The sequence below is a fragment of the Epinephelus moara genome, chromosome 16 (genome assembly GCF_006386435.1).
Source record: "Epinephelus moara isolate mb chromosome 16, YSFRI_EMoa_1.0, whole genome shotgun sequence".
In the NCBI taxonomy this organism is placed as follows: domain Eukaryota; kingdom Metazoa; phylum Chordata; class Actinopteri; order Perciformes; family Serranidae; genus Epinephelus; species Epinephelus moara.
Window position 1 is genome coordinate 11,641,083 of NC_065521.1, and position 19,485 is coordinate 11,660,567.

Sequence of the window (19,485 nt, forward strand, 5' to 3'; positions counted from 1 at the left end):
AGACAGAATCGCTGTCTGGAAGATACAAAAGTGGAAAAAAGCCCCTTCTGCCTGTTGTCACGCTTGTGTGTTGTCATGAATGATTTATGAGATGGGAGGGGGCACATGATTAGTGTGTGTTTGCGCACGAGGCCAGATGATACTACTGTATGATTTACTGTACACAGGAGTAGACCCATCTGGTTCCAGGTCGCACCTCTGGCTTGTTTTGAGTTGTCTGACCAACAGGACACACAATGTGTGCAGTCAAACTGAAAAAGTAATCATTCTGTCTCCTGCACAGGCAAGCAGCTAACATTCAAACCTAAATGGGACAGCTTTAGATATCCTCAAATATTTTCATGAGGCCACAAGAGCATACAAACAACTTCTTTAAGACTTTGAAGTCATTCCCAGCTATTTTTGGGAATACTAAAGTTTCCATTATCTAATCCCCTAAATTCGCGTCTGAAAACACATGATAGTTATTTGAATGTCAAGTTTTGAAGAAAAAAAAAAAAAATGGTGTTGTGCTGACAACTGCTTGAAACAGATTGAAAACTGCATCTCATTCCACAGTGAGGTGAGGTGATGACAGTGGAAAGGTGCCAAGGCTGTGCCAGGCTTCTGAAGACGCAACACTCGGTAGGAGAGGTGTAGGCGCAAACCAGCAGCTCTGTGGAGGAGACACACCTGGTCTGTACTACCTGTAGGCACTGCGCCTTGTTTGGTTTGTGATAAGTAGCTGTGTGGGACAAAGTGCCAAAAGGAATCATTTTATTGAGAAGTTTGAGGTGTGACATTGAGAGAATCTGGCCAGCTTTGAAAAAGACCATAGGACGCCAACAGACTAATAAAAAGGTGCTATGCCAGATTGGGTCATGCTCATGGAAAAGAGGCAGAACGCACTGTACGCGACCCTGTGTGTGTTTACAACACGAGGGAATACATGAGGTTACTTTTTCCTTGCTTTAGCATGTTGCCTTGTGTTTTCTCCATTGTGCTGCAGTGAGTGTACAGAGGCTGGCACAGAGGTACTTCTGAGATTTAATATGAGTGAACCACGACTAAGTGCATAATAACACATTGGCATCACTTTGTGTGAAATTGACTTTCCCTCAGGAACTTCACTAGTGATATATATATGGCAGTTCCTTTTAAAACACTCACAGTTTTTAATCTATAATGGTAAGGCCTAACAACTTCTTAGCTTGATTAATGGTCACAAGTAATAAAAAGGCTTTACATTTAAAGCATCAACATTTAAGTTACAACATTTAAATTCTGCTCCCCTCCCCATGCCCTTCTGTAATGGGAACTCAAACTGCTTTCTGTATTGTAATGTAACTATTTACACCTTCCTGTCACTGGTCACATTTCTAGGACCCTGTTTACACATTGTTGTAAAATGCTTTTCTGAGCACCAAACACAAGTGGACAGCTGAGACGTATACCTGTTCACACTGGAGTTATTACATTTTTGATTTTTCATTAGTTTTAATTTCAATTTCAATTTTAATTTTTGTTATCATTACAGTTTAGTTTCAGTCAGTTCATGGAGAGGGCTTGCTTGTTTCAGTTTTGTTTTTATTCTTTTTTAAGTGTTTAGTTTTTATTTGTTTCAATATTAGTTTTACTTTTTTATTATAATATGGGTATATTTGTAAGGGTCAAGATTTCAGAATCATACAGGTATTATAAACAAACAAACACAACACTTTGTAAAGGCAATTAACTTATAGTCATGTAGACATCTCAGTCTCAATAAACATACACACTAATGCCTCCTCATGCTTTTTGTGTTGACAAATTTGACCAAAACCTAAAACTAAAGACATTTCCTGCATATTTATATTTTATGTTTTATGTTGTAAGTACACAATATCAGTAGGGATGCACCGAAATGAAAATTTGTGGCCAAAGCCGAATAAAATGAAATGCTTGGCCGAATACCGAATATCGTTGTTTAGTTTTTCATTAGTTTTTGCAGATGAACCCCCTCCAGATTAGTGTTGTCACGGTACCAAAATTGGGACCCACTGTNACGCCAAGAAGAGGACATTATTGGAGCCGGAATTCTCCGTCGCCGGTAAGCCTTATCTTGCGCCGCGGAGCACTATGGCTGCCGTATTGCTGCTGCTGGTTGAAATCTGTACTTGCACAGCGTGCTGAATGATTTATTTTGCTCGCACAAACCTATTTTTAGTCGCAAATGCGAGTGCGGTGACGGATGGAGTAAAATATCGCCACACTGCCGACATTAGTCGCAAATGCGAGTGCGGTGACGGATGGAGTAAAATATCGCCACACTGCCGACATTTTACTCCGTCCGTCACCGCGCGCTGTTTGATTGCGTTATCAAAACACGCCGCTATTATTCGGCCTTGCTTTTCACTTATTCCACCGAATACCGAATGTGTGTTTTTTTTGCAATACTCTGCCAAATATATTCGGTTACCGAATATTCGGTGCATCCCTAAATATCAGTTAAGTTAGTTTTCTGTTTTTTATTTTAGTTAACTAAAATGTTTTTTTACACCTAGTTTTAGTTAAGTAGCACTTCACTTGTGATCCATTTGCCTAAGATGCATTTTGAAACCAAGTGTAAACGTAGTCTCTTTGAAGTTGAAAGCAGCAGTTGCTGAGCACTGTTCACTTCTCACAAACCAACACTCCTAAGAGATGTTTCTCCATAATTTGTCTACATACACTTACTTTATTCCTGTTCTCAAATTTATTTTTATTTTAAGGCAACAGAGTTTATAGCTATAGTATAAAGATTGTATTTGAACACAAGGATGTGCAGGCTGTACTGATCAGTCTCTGGGTCGCTTGGATGAGAAATCAAGATACTGTTATGTCCAAACTACTTTGAAGTAATGTAAAACTTAAAGCATCAAGATTTCAGATTGGGTAAACCATCTCTCTCCCTACCAGTCTACTGAATATAGTGTTTATCAATTTTGGAGTGAATCTTTGATGGAGATCAGAAATCTATAAAGGCATGAGATGACAGCTGATTATACTAGAATATCATTTGTTCTTCAATTTTATGTTTACTCTTGTTTTGCAAGTTATTTTAATCTCATGACAGTAAAAAATGTCTGGACTTAAATCTGAATTTCTGTATTAAAACTGAAAATGTCTGGGTATGTAGATATTTGATATCCACCACAGGTCTTTTTCATAGCAGACAGTGTGACTTGTCAGAGAAAGAAAAGCACAGGTGCTCCTAATAACTTTAACGGCTGTGTTCTATTCATGTGTCCCAGTACGCTGTGACAGTGAGCCAGCATGCACAATACCAGGACCTTGAAACCAATGCAACAAAATGGAGTTCAGCAATCGTTCATTTTATCATTTAACCTTGTGCATTTTCTTCTGTGACATGTGAAAAGGTTTTCTGTGAAAAAGGCTCATTAGATGGTGAGCTGCTGCTACTGTGCTTTTGGAAAAGGGCAGACCTGGCCATCAGTTTGTGGAGCTCCTGCTTATGCTGTTGGTCTTCAGCTGCGATGGCATGCTGGGCTTGCTGCTGCATCCCCTGCACAAAATGCTGCATGTGCTGGAAGGCATCAATCTGGAGAGATAAGAAAGCAAATACCAGTGGCAAGTAAAGACTATGTGTCATTGAATCAGTTTGAATTGAATACAAGCACTGATTTGACTAGCACAGTTACTACACAAAAGTACAATATCTGCCTGATAAGAAGTGGCACAACTACATGTTATTTACTTTTATTATCTTACTTACTTACTTAGAACAATGGACATTCACTTCTGTTCATATCAATGTTGCTGGACTCACCAGGGAAAATACTCTGTTGTCATGTTTGTTTGTTTTTTTACATGAACATACATTACATTTAGGACAACTGTTACATGGTGTTGTCTTAACTGAACACTGTGTAGGCAGCCTGTATGACAAGCCATGCAGCTTGCACAGATTTGGGATGGTGTCCACAATAGTGATGTTTCTAACAACTAACTTCCCTGATGTTCAAACCAAAGTTTAAACTTAGACTAGTTGAAGCGTCTAAAAGTAAGAAAAAATTCAGAACACAGTCAAAATTGAGCACAATTCAATCTATGTGGTTAAACATTGTCCGAAAAATATTATGTATATTACAAGAAGCATTTGAGATTGTTCATACATTTTTCATTGACCAAATCCCATTTTAAAAACTGAAGAAACATCTGTCACTTTGCAAATTATCCTAACAAGCAGCATTAATTTACCATGTATCTAATGTCCCAACTCATCTCCATCCAAGCACACACTGTCACACACACCCACTCTCACACGGTAACTCTCATGCATAACTGTGCATGCATGTGAAACAAGCTTCTGAGGAGCTTCTGTGCACCCAACAAGCCAGTGCGAGTGTGTGTGAGCCTGAGAGCGCACATGTGTGCATGAATGTGTGTAAAAGAAAAACAGAGAGACAGAGGGAGGGGGAGAGGTGTGGATAATCAGAACCTGGTTTCTTGCATGCTGTTCCAAACTTTTCTCATCTTCCTCTGGGTACCTTGATACAAAGTTTAACCAACTACTATTTCTTGTGCTGACGAACAAGTACAAATATTTAATTGACTAGTCGCCTAATAATGCACATCATCCACAGTTAAGAAAATGGGGACAAATATACTGTGAGCTTGAGAAGAAATCCAGATGGCATATTTGCTATGGCTGGCATTTTGTATCTTTTTCATGTAATATTCAAATATATGATAAACCTTAAAATTATATATGTGTTCAGTACCTGTTCAGGCTCTAAATTTTAAGTCTTGTCTTTGCTTCTAATCCATTATCCCTGACAGATGACCCACTTATGCACTCAGTAGCACCCAACTCATGGCAAGTGTGCTGAGTGAACAGTGGTTGCGGCCTTTGCAGCTGTGTGTGTGTTTTTATTGATTTGTCTGGCGAGCAGTGCAGCTGGCCATAGCAACAGCAATGCTTACACTCACACTTACCTAAGTCCCTTAATGAGACCTGCACTCTGGAGCCACAAACACTATTCAACACCTGGCAATAAATGTGGATGTGTTTATGTGTGTTTGGGGGTGTATATACTGTATGTGAATGTGTGTGTGTGTGTGTGTGTGTGTGTGTGTGTGTACATGCTAGACAAGGCAGAGAAGTTCAATCCCAGGCTGCTCTGGTGAAATGTTCTTTAAAACCTAAAGTGCAACATCAGGCCACCACTGCTGGTAGGTGGAAGTCTGGCGGGTGTTCTTGTGCTGGATGCTCAGCCACAGTGCAGCTTACTTCATCCACTGTTGCCATGGATATGAAAGATTAATAAAAACATTAATCTAAATGTTACAGTTGAACTGGTTTAACTGATCAGCTCAGGCTTATATAAGAGGAGAATAAAACCTCTAAGACATTACTGAAGACTGAGCTTTATTCATAGGTCCCTACAGAATTCAAAATAATGAATGCAAATCAACCATACTGCATTATTTGTGAACATGCTTTAAATACAAATACTTTCATAGCTATACAAATAAAAAACTGATTATTTTAAAATAGGTTTCATTTTTGTCACAATATTTTTTTAAATAAACATATGCTGTTATTTATGGTTATAGTCATCACAAAAGAGCCTACAGCACTGTTTTATTTTTCTTCCCGGAACTATTATGGCTATTGTATGGTTACCTGAGGAGCTGTAATTATCTATTAACATGGGGGTGGAAATTCTCAATGTATGCCTTCTGCAATCAAACCATCAAGGGTTATATTCATCCCAGGAGAAATTTTCAGAAACTTAACAGTCAAACTGACCATTTCAAAGAATTCTGAATCTCAGATGACTAAATTTGAAGTAACGATACATAAAAGGTAAAACTGTTCTGATCATAGATGGAAAAAGGAGTATCTGATGTGAAACAGAAAATCATAGGCAACATTACGGATTCATGGGTGAGACTGACATTCCGACCATATACTAAGAAGTCTGCTGTTGCTCAACTAACAATGGGCGCAATGCAAAAACTTCAGGTTATATGAACAAGTGTCTACCCAATAGCAAATTAAACAATGAAAAAATTGGAGCTTGTGCATTCTTGTTATATTAACCTAATTTGCATATTTATTTTGCACGAAAAGTCTTGAAATTGTGGGTGAAAAGCCAGACCGTTAATGTTTATTTTTGAAGAACACAGATGTGTCTTTAGGATGGGGTGATTGTCCAATATGGGTCAACTCTTGAGGCCCCTGTCTCCTGAATGGTTGGTCATTGTGGTTAATCAAACCATGTTCTAACACTCTCACATAAAGGTCAACATATAGGAAAAAATGCATTCAAATCGAAAGGGGTGAGGTCAGAAAGTGACTGATTTCTGACTGACTGCCCCTACATTCACATGCTGTTTGGATGTTCAAAAGCTGCAGTCAATATTTATATAATAAAAGCATTATAAGGCTTACTCACATGCTTCTAGATCAAGGTGAAACAAAAAACAATTAAGGTTTGTGTATGTGTTTCAATTTTCATTTTTAAAATTGTATCTATGAAAATGTACCTTAGTCAAAGCACAATACTACTTAAAAAATAAGGAGAATCCCTATATTCCAGATTTAAAGTGCTCCTAAGCTTTCGTTTTAACTTGCATTTACACATTGACCAATGGAATGTGATGACCATTGCATTTCCCACAACTCCAGGGTCCAGATCTTGTCCACCTTGAGATCAGGAAACTGAGACCCATACAGATCCCCAAACCATTTGGTCTTTTTAACATAGATGTAGACAATATATTGCCAAGTAAACAAAGGTGTCTTTTCTCACTCGCCTCCTTAATGTCAACTGTGCCTGCACTGTCTTCAACTTCCGTCTTTCCCTGAATCATCTGGAGCAAATATGAGATTGTCGGTGGCTGTGTGTCTAGTGATCTATACAAGGAGGCCAAAAGAGCAATGATAGACGTTTACTCCATTGAATTCTATCACACTAAAATCACACTATTCTCACTCACCTCCTTCAAGTCACTTGTGCCTGCCCTTTCTCCAGCTTGCCTCACTTTTTCTGTCTTCCTCTGAGTCCACAACAGACGATACGAGATTATTTGGTTAACTATTGCATGCTGCTCATATTTGTTCATATTTGAACAGCAAAGGTGTACTTTATTAGATAACTGATAGCTAGTTATGCTAATAAGTTTCCCATGAACAACTGATGGGAACATTAACAGATCCCAACTTTACTTAAAGCTAGCAAGTGGAATACGCTCGAAATTAAGGGCTGTTCGCAAATGCACAGAATGTACGCTAGGTAGCTAACATTCTGACAGGAATTGAGCCTAACATTGCAAGGTCATAACCATTAATAACATTTTCATTCTAATTTTACAGTTGATAGTGATATTTCTATGCAACACTCTTATTACATTCTAGTTTTCAACTTTATATAACATTTTAAAGTTATAAAATAAACTACCCATAGAAGTCTGCTGGGGTACGGCAACAGTACACAGTAACACTAGAAATAGAAGTTTACTTATGTTTATGATGACATTTGCTAATAATTATTTCTGACAGCTATGCAGAATTGCCTATCGTAGTATAGCGTTTTGTTTTTTTAAATCATTTACATTTTTTATCAATACATTGGGGGCATATTTGAATATTTAAATATATATTATAATTACCCGTGAATTCTTTGACAGTCACATTTTTTCCAGCCTCAGTCATTTTTAATATTAACAAGAACCCTCTTAAAGATTCTGGTGGGACTGATTAATTAAACTTGACTATACTGTCGCTAAGCTGTTTGCAATTTCAATGTTCCTTTTACAGATGTAGTTTGTCAGTGTTAATGTTTCTCAGGCTGTTTCCCCTCACAATGTTAAATTAATTAACTGTTTATGTCACTAATGTTCCGGTAATTTAAACCCTCCCTATATGGCATATCTGAAACTCTGATGGTTGCCTCATGTTGCGTATATTAAACTAACAACTATCAGAACTCTTTAAAAGCTGAGATGTTGCTGTTTGCTATTTATCCTGGGAAAGTACTTCATGTACTTTTGACACATATGATGACATCATATGATGACACATATGTTGATGTATGAACACGTACATACTATATGACTTACAGAAAAGCATCAGACAAAAATGTACAATATATTATTTACAAACCATTCACTCAACACAACATGTTTGTTTGTTCGTACCTTGCGAGCGCTCTTCCACATGTATTTCATATAAGCGTAGGTGACGTGCGGGTGGGCTGTGGGCAGCGGGTGATCAAGTTGCTTTGAGGGGTCGACACCCAAAAGGAGCACCAGGGTCTTATGAGCCAGTGCCTGGAGGGGTGAAGGTAGCAAGAGAGAAAAAAGGAGCAGTTGAATCGCCAGGTTTTACAAAACCCATAAGGTTTTTAGGGACCCCAAGACAATACAACTTCAACTTTTATCTTAATAAGGTTTGATTAAAATTTGTTCTTTTATAGAGAGTAAAAAATCCCACATAGTACAGTGCATGAGTAAGTACTTAGGACTGTGTGAACAAAGACAATTTCCAAGACAAAGAGAGACAGAAAGTCTTAGTGGGGTCATTTTTTCCAGCCTCTTGTAATCACATTTCCTGCCATGTTTGACGTTGGCCAATCACATCTCGTTTTTTTTACTTACATCATAGTTGGGGATTCTGGCGTTCCGTGTGTGTGTGCTTAAGTGCAACAAGACTGTGTAGAAAGAAAAACTGGCCCATTGTCTGCCATGCCTTGCAATCAATTGGAACAACAGTGAGGTAAAGGATGGAAAATTGCACCACTTTAATTGTGCATATATGCAGGCTCAGGTTTCTAAACAGTGTGATTGAGGGTACTGTGTTACTTTCATCAGCGCCAACTTTAAACAGGTTGAAATGAAGTTGAATTTCATGGCTGGAGTTCATGGCTGCACTTAGAGCTCGACTTCCTTTTTCCGTTTGACAAGACCGATTTAATCAACTCTGATTTATTCCTCCTGGATGTTATGAGATTATAATTAATTATGCATGATCAGGGGGCAGATCAGAGAATACTGAGGAGCTTTGTAAGAATATCTCAATGTACTGACCAGGCGTCCACTCTTGCCACAGAGGCTGGCGTACTTCAACCAAGTCCTCATGTCTTCATGGGGGCTGATGACAAGCGATCTGACCATCAGGATCCTTTGCCAGTCCTCTACGATACGTTGACAACCCTAAAAGCAAAACACACAAAAATCACAAGGGACAGATGGGTTAAATGCATTACCCTTTTGTTACTCTCTTCAAAGATAGGAGCGTACTTGTTAAACTCAAAAGAATGAACACACGTGAGAAAGGGGCACAGTTGAAGCCCAGGGGGGCTACAATTATTACCAGAGGTCTCTGTCTTAAACATGTCCACACGTGAGTTCGGGTTCACGTGCCAGAAAACCCCCACAAACACAGGTCTGTATTCATATATTTTTAAGTACCATAAGCTGACTTTCTGGATTAAATATTTTCTCAACCCCAACCTCGACCTCATCATTGGGATATAACACAATTGCTGCGGGGGCAGGCAACACAGACACAACAGTGGAGTAATCCAGCTGTGATGAACAAAAAGCTTGTGCTGTATAATTCTCTCTGTATGATTTGAATTTAAGACAAATCTACAGAGGGTAGACAGAATAATATAAACATTTCATGCAAAAGGACTCTGATGTAACTTGATTATAATTACAAACCCTGCCACAAGGAAGGGTCATATTACTGTCAGCTGCATGGCTACGAGCAACAACAAATGAGGTCTTGAAATGAGTGCTTTGATGATTTTTTTCCTTTGAATAGTTTCAAAGATAATACAACCCGTCTTTGTGTCTAACGTGGTCATTTACTTACTTCATAGTTCAGGTTCTTTTCATTAAGTGCTAACCTTATCTGAAACTTTTTTGTTGTATTCCTTAGATGGCAAAAGTATGTCGGGACAAGCTTTTTAATAAGATGTTGAAAGCTGAGGCTGGAATTAAATACTACAGTTTCTGAAGTAGGCTTAACATGATGGGATAAGAGGCTGAGAGCAGGTAGAATCTGGCAGAAGCTATGTTCAGTGATTACAGTGACTAAAACAGTTTAGTCTGGGCTTAACTGCAAGAGATTACTGACATCATTCTGCTGAAGCTGTAAGGAAGTGCCAAATTCTCCAGTTCAAGCAACTTGATTGAAAAGAAAAGCTGTTTATCATTGGGGGCGTCATGGTGGACAGGTGATCTAGGACATGTACCATGTAGCCACAACATCCCCGGTTTGAACTGGCCATGAACCGCTGCTGCATGTAATCCCTCCCTCTCCCCACATTTGCCATCTGCCTTTTAAATGTATACTATTGAATAAGGGCAAAAATAAAAACAAGCAAAAAAACAAACAAAAAACACTGTACTGTATATCATTGGTGAGTCTAATATCAAACCCACCGTCCTAGTCATGCCCGACTTTTTGACTGTTAAGTTGTCAAAGGGGCTGGAGAATGGGATAACCTTTGGAATAGGCCCAATAAAAGTGCAAGGTAAATTGTTTTAACGTGTGTGTGTGTAGAGGAGCACAGGGAACATTAGTAGGGTTGGGTACCATTTACATTTTAATCGATACCAGTACCGGTAGTGCTACCTCAAATTTAGTACGCTAATTCACTTAATTAATTTTTTTTGGTACTTTACTCGTTCTGTAATAACAAAAATGTACTTTTTGAGCAAGCTGCAGTCAACAAGCAATTTTGCTCTTTTCTAATCACAAAAAAGAGCTAAGTCACAACTGACAAATATGTGGAACAAGTACGTAATTTAAAAAACACAATTACAAACAAGAATGATACTAGGCTATTTCCAAAATAAAAGAAAATAGACAAGATGCTGAAACTATCGGTGCTGCAGCAATAGTTTTGGCTCGCTGGGAAGCTGATGGAGCTCCTTGGCCAGCCTCTACTAAGCAGCTATGGGATGGCAGCATACTGCCTCACCCAGGTGCGCTTTAAAGGGATAGTGCACCGGGCTCAAACAAATACGGCTCAACAAAGAAATGCTGTTCCTCCTCAATTTCAAAGTCTTCAGACATGTTGGGCTGTCCTTTGCTAAAAGACCATAGTGCAAATGATCTTTTAGCTACTGTGGTCACTGCTGTCTCTCCCTGCGGTGCACGTGTCACGTGATGTAAACACGGGTGAGCAAAGCTTATGCTTTCGCTGGTCTCACGCAAGCGCGCACACGTGAACGCGGAGCACAGAGAAGCAGTCAGAGCTACAGGCTACAGTGAGGCTAAAAACAGAGTTCAAATGACGTTTTTCGAAACAACTTTTTATGTCGGGGCTGCAGCACACTTGGATCACTACAGATGAGCAGTATGGTTGGAGATACTTTGTGGATTCAATTTTGTGTTCTTGGACATTAGTCTGGGGCGCCGTCTGTGCTAGCCGCTCCCGCCGCTGATCTCCGCAAGGGATGTGAGCACTCTAAAACTTCACCTGAGCCTCCATCGGCATATGGGTGAGTAGATGATGGCTGAATTTTCATTTTTGGGTGCACTATCCCTTTAAGGTACTGAAATTTGACACAGATTGATTATTGTGATATGGTACTGTGAATTGGTAGCACCAATGTAATTCAGTCGATACCCTTAAAGGTAAAATAGGTTAAAATGTCTCATGACTTTTACAAGTGGGAGCTGAGACACCAGAAAGAGCAGGGAACAAAAGAACATCAGTAGTTTTGAATACCAACCTACGGCTAAGAATCCGAAATTCAAACAGGTTCTCACAGGGGTAGAAGAACAAGAACTCACTCTGACACATTTACCCACTGCTTGTGCAGTGTTTTCATATGCACTTTGTCATAACCCTAATCCTTTGATGAGGGATAGACCAGTAAAGAAAGGCAGAAAGAAACAAAAGAAAGAAAGCAAGAAAGAGCAAAAGAGCAGGACGATGACTCTTTGACAGATGTGAGGTCAGCCTTCAATAAATCACCATAGAGAGAAGAAACCTGTCAGGCACTGCAGACCAGCTCTGGTGCCATAATGGGTCTGTTTGCTCAGGAAAACCCCTCTTGATCCTAAATACCTCCTCCAACCAACCGCCATCTGTTATGAATGGAAAAAGTCAAGACGATCAAGACTATCTTTATTTTACTGCACAGGGATTTTGTGTGTGTGCATAACCGTTTCCATTCAATGGTCAAGTAAATTATATAGAAACCGGGGGGAAAAGAAAAAAAATAGTTTAGATTTTTTTTTCTGACAAGTTCTTGGTGGTGATTAATGTCAGACTTTTATCCAAAGCCCAAAACAGTGTACTTCAAATACTTGCACAATTTTTGCAAAACATTTCTTATTTGTCACCCTTAAATGTATTATTTTGCGGCTAATTATATTTTAATGTAATGAATTGCTAATATAAAATGATGCAAAGTCACTAATTTTTGAAGATCATCAATTTGACTGGCATCAATTCACATCCACATATATGCTTCTCATATGTTGCTAAAAAAAAAAGAGAGAGAGAAATCTCTCTGGTCATTGGTCATCTGATTTCTGTTTTGTTTTTTTGTTTTGTTGATGCTGTACAAATGAACCAATTTAAAAGAACTGTCTTACTCCTGTATCATAAACTGTCATTTTTCATACAATCAAAACAAGTGCTGTCTGTGTTTTGGATTATTTCCTGCATTACCTTGATCAATGTGACCTTGTGATTACAGTCCCCTGGATGCGTTCTGGCATTTACACTTAGTGCTGTTTTGAGACTTGAATATAGCAAATTTGATTTGTATGTTCCTGCCCTCTGAGCAGGAACATGCAGTCTACAGACAAATACATTTTTCCGGGCTGTAGTTAAGGTAAAGGATGACGCAGATTTTAGGGATTTTCCGAGACGTCAGTAACATCTAAGCAGAAGATGAGGGACAGGAATGCCAACAGGGGCTACAGGGCATTATAAATGCTGTATTAAACCAAGAAGCTTGGATGCCATGGTATCAGTAATGGTGAATGGCTTATCAGTTTATCCGCCTGACTTAAACTGTTCCCTCAACATGCACATACAAGGCTAAGGCCTTTCAAATAATCACATTTTGATTCAGCTGCAAAAAGGCAGACATGGAAAAGATGAATTTGAATATTATTATCTTAGATCAGATGGCATTTGTCTCAAATTCCAAAGACTTGGCAGGCAGCATAATTTTCCCCAACCGCCTATGGATTTGTGGTTCTTCCACACGTCCTGCTGTCTCATTTAACAGCATGTACAACACTGTAATTCACAATTAATAATGATAATAATAGTAATCATAATCAGCCACGGGAAGTAGGAAGAGTTTGGATGGGGTTACAGTGTGGGTTACACAAAACGAGCCATGCTTTCTTTTCAGAACATTTTTCAAAGGCACATTTCATGCACCGTTCAATCAAATGTGATCTCATTTTCTTGTGTAGGTGTTTTGAGGAAGGTCAGTTCATGTTTGCTGAAACAGTCACCATATCCACACAGCTGTACATGAACCGTTACAGTGTTCTTGAGATATTGTGTTCACAAGAATAAGACAGACAAGGTTACAGTAGTCTCACCTTTCTCAAGAAAAGAAAGGTCTGGCTGGGCCGACTCTCACTTTGAGATTGGAGAAAAAAAACGCCCCGGCTGCTTGTATTTCTTTCAACCAATCACAATCGTTCTTGGCGGTGCCACAGCAACGGTGCACTTGCAAAAATATTGCCAGGGGGAAACAGGTTTTGGTGTAACACGCCCACAAAAATATCGCCTACAGGACACGAACCATGGCAGAAAAATGGCTACATCCCCGCAAGATCAAACACCGCAAAAGTTAGTAAAGGACGTGTTGAAAACGGTTGAAAACTGCTACACAACCGGAGGTGGTAGGGCGGGACTTCAGCGGGTGGCTCGTTCCGCCCAATGAGAGGCTGATCTTTGCAGCGAACTTCCACCCACTCAGACTAAGGTTACAGTGACCTTGACCTTTGACCTATGACCACCAAATTCTAATCAATTCATCACTGATTCAAAGAAGATGTTTTGCCAATTTTGAAGAAATTCCCTTGAGTGGGATGGATGGAGGGACAACCTGAAAACATGATGCCTCCGGCCATGGCTATCACCAGCGCAGAGGCATAAAAAAAATCATGTTCCTCTGCCTCCTCTTATTGCTTGTAATGCTAAGACTGAACGTGAACGAAAGCAACCAATCACAGCTGAGGAGTCTCTAACATAGCTGTCAATCATGTCAGTCACTGCTTGTGAACTGCAGTCAAACTGTCAAACTAGGCAGCACTGACCAAATGTGAATCAAGATTCTCTAACTGCATTGCCTATTTCTCTCCTCAAATGTTTTCAAAAACATATTTTAGTGTACTGTTTAGCTGTAAAAGAAAAAAGTTTGTGACCTGTCCGTCATGTTGAAAACAGTCAAGGGGGAAACCAAGCACCGCCCACCGGCCGGTACAAACTTTATCTAAATCTGATCTGAATCGTTCAAATGAGTTGCTGATTAATTTTCCATCAATGAACTAATCAATTATCGAGTAATTTTTGTAGTTACAGTAGACGTAGCTGCAAGGTTGTGACTCAATTACAGATAAACTAATTTGGACAGATTGTAGCTAGTTTGTTTGTCCGTGCACTGTAAATAACACTTACCAGAGCCCACCATGATTCTACTTCTACAGATGTATTTTAAATTTATTTTCAAATCTAAAAACAAAGAAAGAAATGTGCAAGTTGGTGAATCCTTACTCACTGAGGTAGTAGTGTGTGTATGTTTGGTGTCTGGCATGTAATGTTTCCCATTAGTAACAGTAGCCTTTCCAACATCTGCTTTACATTTGTAGTCACACACGTGAGTGTGTGTGTGTCTGTGTGTGGTGTGTGTGTCCATATATCATGCGCTGAAGTTACCTGAAGCCTCTCCCACCATGTTTCCCTGATGATGTCCCTCCTCTCTGGCACCAACTTGTACTGGATCACCTCCTCTAGCTCCGACAGCATCTGGCAAGACACCATGGCCTGGGAAACAAACACAGCCACATTCATTCTTAAAACACTATTATTATTTTTGGAGTTGCAAAAGCCCCTTCTGTGCAATAAAAAAATGGACCACTGAAGAGTAACTAAACCCCCACCACCACCACCTTTTTCAGCTGAAAAACAATGTAAATGGGTATTTACAGTAGTAGTGCTGCAGATGGATTCAGGTCAGAGTCTTGACATTTTAGTGCAAAGTATCTGAATTCTACATAATGTGTTACTACAAAAATATGCATAGCCATTGCCCTCTACTGGTTGAAACCCAGCAATTGCAATATAATTTTGCTATTAGCTGATCTGGTGGCAAGTGACGTATATGGTGGCAGCTTTCATCAACAAACCACCCACCTTCCTCCCATGGATTTTAATAATAACTAGATACCGGATGCCAAGATGGTGCCTTTTCATTCCAATGGAGTTTCTCACCCGGCATATGCGCCAAAAATGTTTTTTAGTTTCCGAGTTTACCCACACCAAAGTAATGTTTCTCCTGCTGGTCCGCCCATGAGTTCCCATTTGGCTCACAGACTTCACATTGTGATGACATCGCAGATTTTTAAATTGCTTTTCCTGGCTTGACATTTTTACAGACATGAAACCACCATAGATCAGAAATTCTGAATAGAAAGACTCATAACTGACTTTGTTTGCAGTTCAAGGTGTTCTGTCAGCAATTTTACAGACATGTCTTTTACAGTGGTGGTCTATGGGTAAATGCTTTTTGGGCCCCCGGGAAAAATTTGCTGCAAGGCTCAGCAGCTCTCCTGGGGGCCTGCCTCCTCCCCTCTTCCTCTCCACAGCAGAGAGGAGTGACACTGGGTGTGTCTTAGCCCACCCTCCCAGCCCTACCCAGGTTGCTACTTTCTTCATGTTCTAGAGGTATTTTTTTAATTTCCAGGGAAGACGCATTTCAGCCAAAACTCTATGGTTTAGCTACTCTTGGATCAGAATCTACAGTATTGGATGAATTTCAGCCATCCACTGGACCTTCTTGTGTGGCATCTGTCAGAAAAGGCTAGTCGTTTTTATTTGATGGCTTTGTTTACAGCTGCCATTTGTAACAACATCCAGAGTCTTGAGGTCCACTGAAGTGTGTCTGCTGTTCATGTTGAACAGCTATGGTATGTACATCAAAATCAACTAGGATCAAATAGATTTCACAATAATGTTACCTGACAATATCTGTATGAGAGGAACACTGCTGTTTTGGATTTGAACTTTGATTTGATATGTTGCTTGGATAATTCCACATACATTAAGCATCGTGCAGTGGAGGAACTAAATATTTATGCTTTTGACTTCAAAAGAAGCTAGGTCAGACAATTAAACTTTGAGAAATCATCACTTGACTAAAATTTTCTTGCCATAGCATAATCTCCCTGCACATGAATGCAATGAAGAATAATATGGTCGACTTATGCCAGGTGTTGAATATTTTGGCAGATTTAGCGGAACACTCACCCCGTAGGCTCGACTGTAGCTCTCTCCAGCCATGGCCGTCAGCTCAGCATCCAAGAGGTCTCTTGCTTTGTCAATACACTACATGGAAAAAAAAACATTTACAGTTTGACCTTTTAATGAAATCATATCTGCCTGAATTGTGACCTTGTTAGCTTCTGAAGTCACAGTTAATGCTCGACATGAGGAGCACAGGTTTAAACCATAATTCAATTTGTTTCCTCCACAAGATTCTTCGGTAAAGCTCACAAATAGCAATAATGGCATATCCTCAAACACACAAGGCTAACATGACCCATGAATGTACCATGACACAATGTCACACTGTCCTTAAAACTTCTTGCATCAGGACCAGCTGGGAATGGACTAAACCCAGGGAATAATAACACTTTGTACAAATGAAGGGAAGCATGTTATTGCTTGCTGCTCACACCCTTTTCACTTAAGTGCAGCCAACGGTGGCACATTAGTGCAACTAGGACTAGAATGCTTGCTTGTATAGCAAAATAATTTGATGCACTGCTGAGTGCCAAGTGTTTTATGAGGAGAGGGAAATGAACTGTTGAGAGCACAGTGTGAAAATTATGTAACCATGGTTGTGGATATCAAATCTATCTAAAAAAAACCTTGAAATAACCGTCTTGTGGTTGTATGTCTCCAACAAGTAGTCAAGTTACAGTTTACATCCATGTCTGTCCAGTCTGATATGTAGCCATGACAGCAGACAATGTTTCAAATATGGATCAATTCAGTATCTGAACAAATGTCCCTCCTTCTTGTTCCTGAGTTATGGCGCTGAATAATGGCCAGAAATATGTTTTTGCAGAAAGTTATAATGTCACAGTAAAGTTGACCTTTGACCTTTTAGATATAAAATGTCATCACTTCATCATTTTATCCTATTAGACACTTGTATGAAATTTCGTCATCAATGAATTCTTGAGCTACAGCTAAAAACATGTTTTGTGAGGTCACAGTGACTTTGGACCACCAAATTATGATCAGTTCATCGGTCCGAGTGGACGTTTTTGCCAAAATTTAGTGAAATTCCCTTTAAGTGTTTCTCAGATATTATATTCACAAGAGTGAGATGGACACAAGTTCACAGTCACCTTGGCCTTTGACACCCAAAATCGAATCAGTTCATCTTTGAGTCCAAGTGGACGTTAGTGCCAAACTTGAGGAAATCCCCTCAGGGTGTTTTTAAGATGTCGTATTCATAAGAATGGAACAGACAGAAGGACAACCTGAAAACATGCTGCCTCTGGCCACAGCTGTCACCAGCATGGAGGCATTAAAAACAGCCCAAATTTGTATGCACATTCAGAAAAAGGGAGAGGAATTGGAGAGTGATAAAGAAGAATTCAAACAAGGGTTGTTAGTCACGGACGGTTCCCACCATGATGCACATTCCCAAATGTTTTCGTGACCAACCAACAACTGAGAACCAACTGTCCGAGAACATTCATGCCCTAAGAATGTTTTCCTACCTTCCTGTTTTTTGGGTATATTGCTGAATAATACTGACTCATTTGTTAACTTCCAGCTCCCTGACTTTTCGTAACAGGACTGCAGTTCTCCAAATTCAACGATACTGCAGACATTCCATCACCAGTGAGAACCCTGAGGGGTGGAAAAACCTTAACTGTGAGAAAGACCTGATCCAGAGCAGCAAAAGGGACAAACAAGGACACAAGTACTGTGGCTGAAAACGTGATGATTTCTCGGTCCTCTACAGCCAATGTTTTTGGGAACTGTTATTAGTGGGAAGGTAAAATGAGGGAGGATGACTGAGGAAGTTCTCTGAGGCCAGGACACACAGCTGTTTCAGACTGACTCCCACCAATTATTTTTTTGCGGGGAGGGAAAGGAGGAATGGCGTGCCTAAACACCTCTTCAGGCATGCACAACAAGAGGAGGGGTTATGGGAGGGTGGTTGGGACGAGGTGACAATGAGGCTGCTTCTTTACAGCCTCCACTCGGTTATGGTCCTGTTTACTCCTGAATTACTGCACTGGGGCCTCATTGAAAATGTGCAGTCCAGACGACTCCTGATAAATGCAGTGTCTGACTTCTGGCAGCACAAACAAACCGTGACCCAGTCTCTTATATAAAGGTTGCACACTGGTACTTACAACGGGTTAAGTCCAGTGAGATTACTTTATCACTACAGTGTGATATGAGGGCCTCTATGTGAATGTTAAGGGCCAAATCAACCGCTAGAGGAAACTACATCATTAATGTTGCAGACTGCTTTACTGCAGGGAGCATGACTGCTGTGTCTATACATCATTGCTGGAACAGACCAAATACTGAGATGTATATAGCAAAGTAACCTGAAACCCTTCACAAAGTTGCACGCCGCAGCTCCTGGAGCACATGTCTGGTTGTTGGGGGTATAGCAGGAGGAAAGGAACAGCCCTATGGAATCAAAAGGATTTAAGCGCAAGGATTACCAACCACATCCGGAAGACTAGACTGAGCTCATGTTGACATTTAAGCTTTCACCCTCGCTCCATCTGCTTTTCATTCCTCCTCATTCATTGTGAGTGGCCCCACTGTCTCCAAAAGTCAAAAGTCTGCTTTCCCTCTTCAGCTGATTTAAAATCCTATAGGCCACACCTGGATCTAATCTCCAAATTAGAGGAGGGAGGGTGGCTGTGGATGGATGAGGGGGACACAGAGACCAGGTCTCCCGGGCTTTGTGGTGAAAAGGGGACTTGGAAGATGAGTCCAGGGAAATTGGAGAAGCAGGTGTTTACCAGTGTTGGTGTTGGAGCTTGTGTTCTTTAGATGTGCTGGCATCCAGCTCGAACTAATTCATCTTCGGGGAGCATGAGCTCACCTAACACTCCCAACCTTTATAAAATGAGGAAAACACCACCCTGACCTCCACTGGACCTTGTTGACAGGCAGACAGGAGGGGAAACGGACTCTGTATTTGTTTGAGGCTAAATGCTGTGATGATTTACTATTTCAAGAGTTACGTAACATTTCC

General features: G+C 40.1%; 1 protein-coding gene across 1 annotated transcript in view; it reads right to left on the reverse strand.

Annotated features, from left to right (window-relative positions):
* Positions 1-19,485, reverse strand: part of mtor (mechanistic target of rapamycin kinase) — a 109,860-nt gene that overhangs the window by 22,732 nt on the left and 67,643 nt on the right. Inside the window, exons 33-37 of the mRNA XM_050064060.1 lie at positions 16,491-16,568; positions 14,901-15,008; positions 9,055-9,180; positions 8,167-8,298; positions 3,444-3,559 (exon numbers count right to left, since the gene is read on the reverse strand). Coding sequence (XP_049920017.1) covers positions 3,444-3,559; positions 8,167-8,298; positions 9,055-9,180; positions 14,901-15,008; positions 16,491-16,568 — 560 coding nt within the window. The remainder of the gene's footprint in view (positions 1-3,443; positions 3,560-8,166; positions 8,299-9,054; positions 9,181-14,900; positions 15,009-16,490; positions 16,569-19,485) is intronic.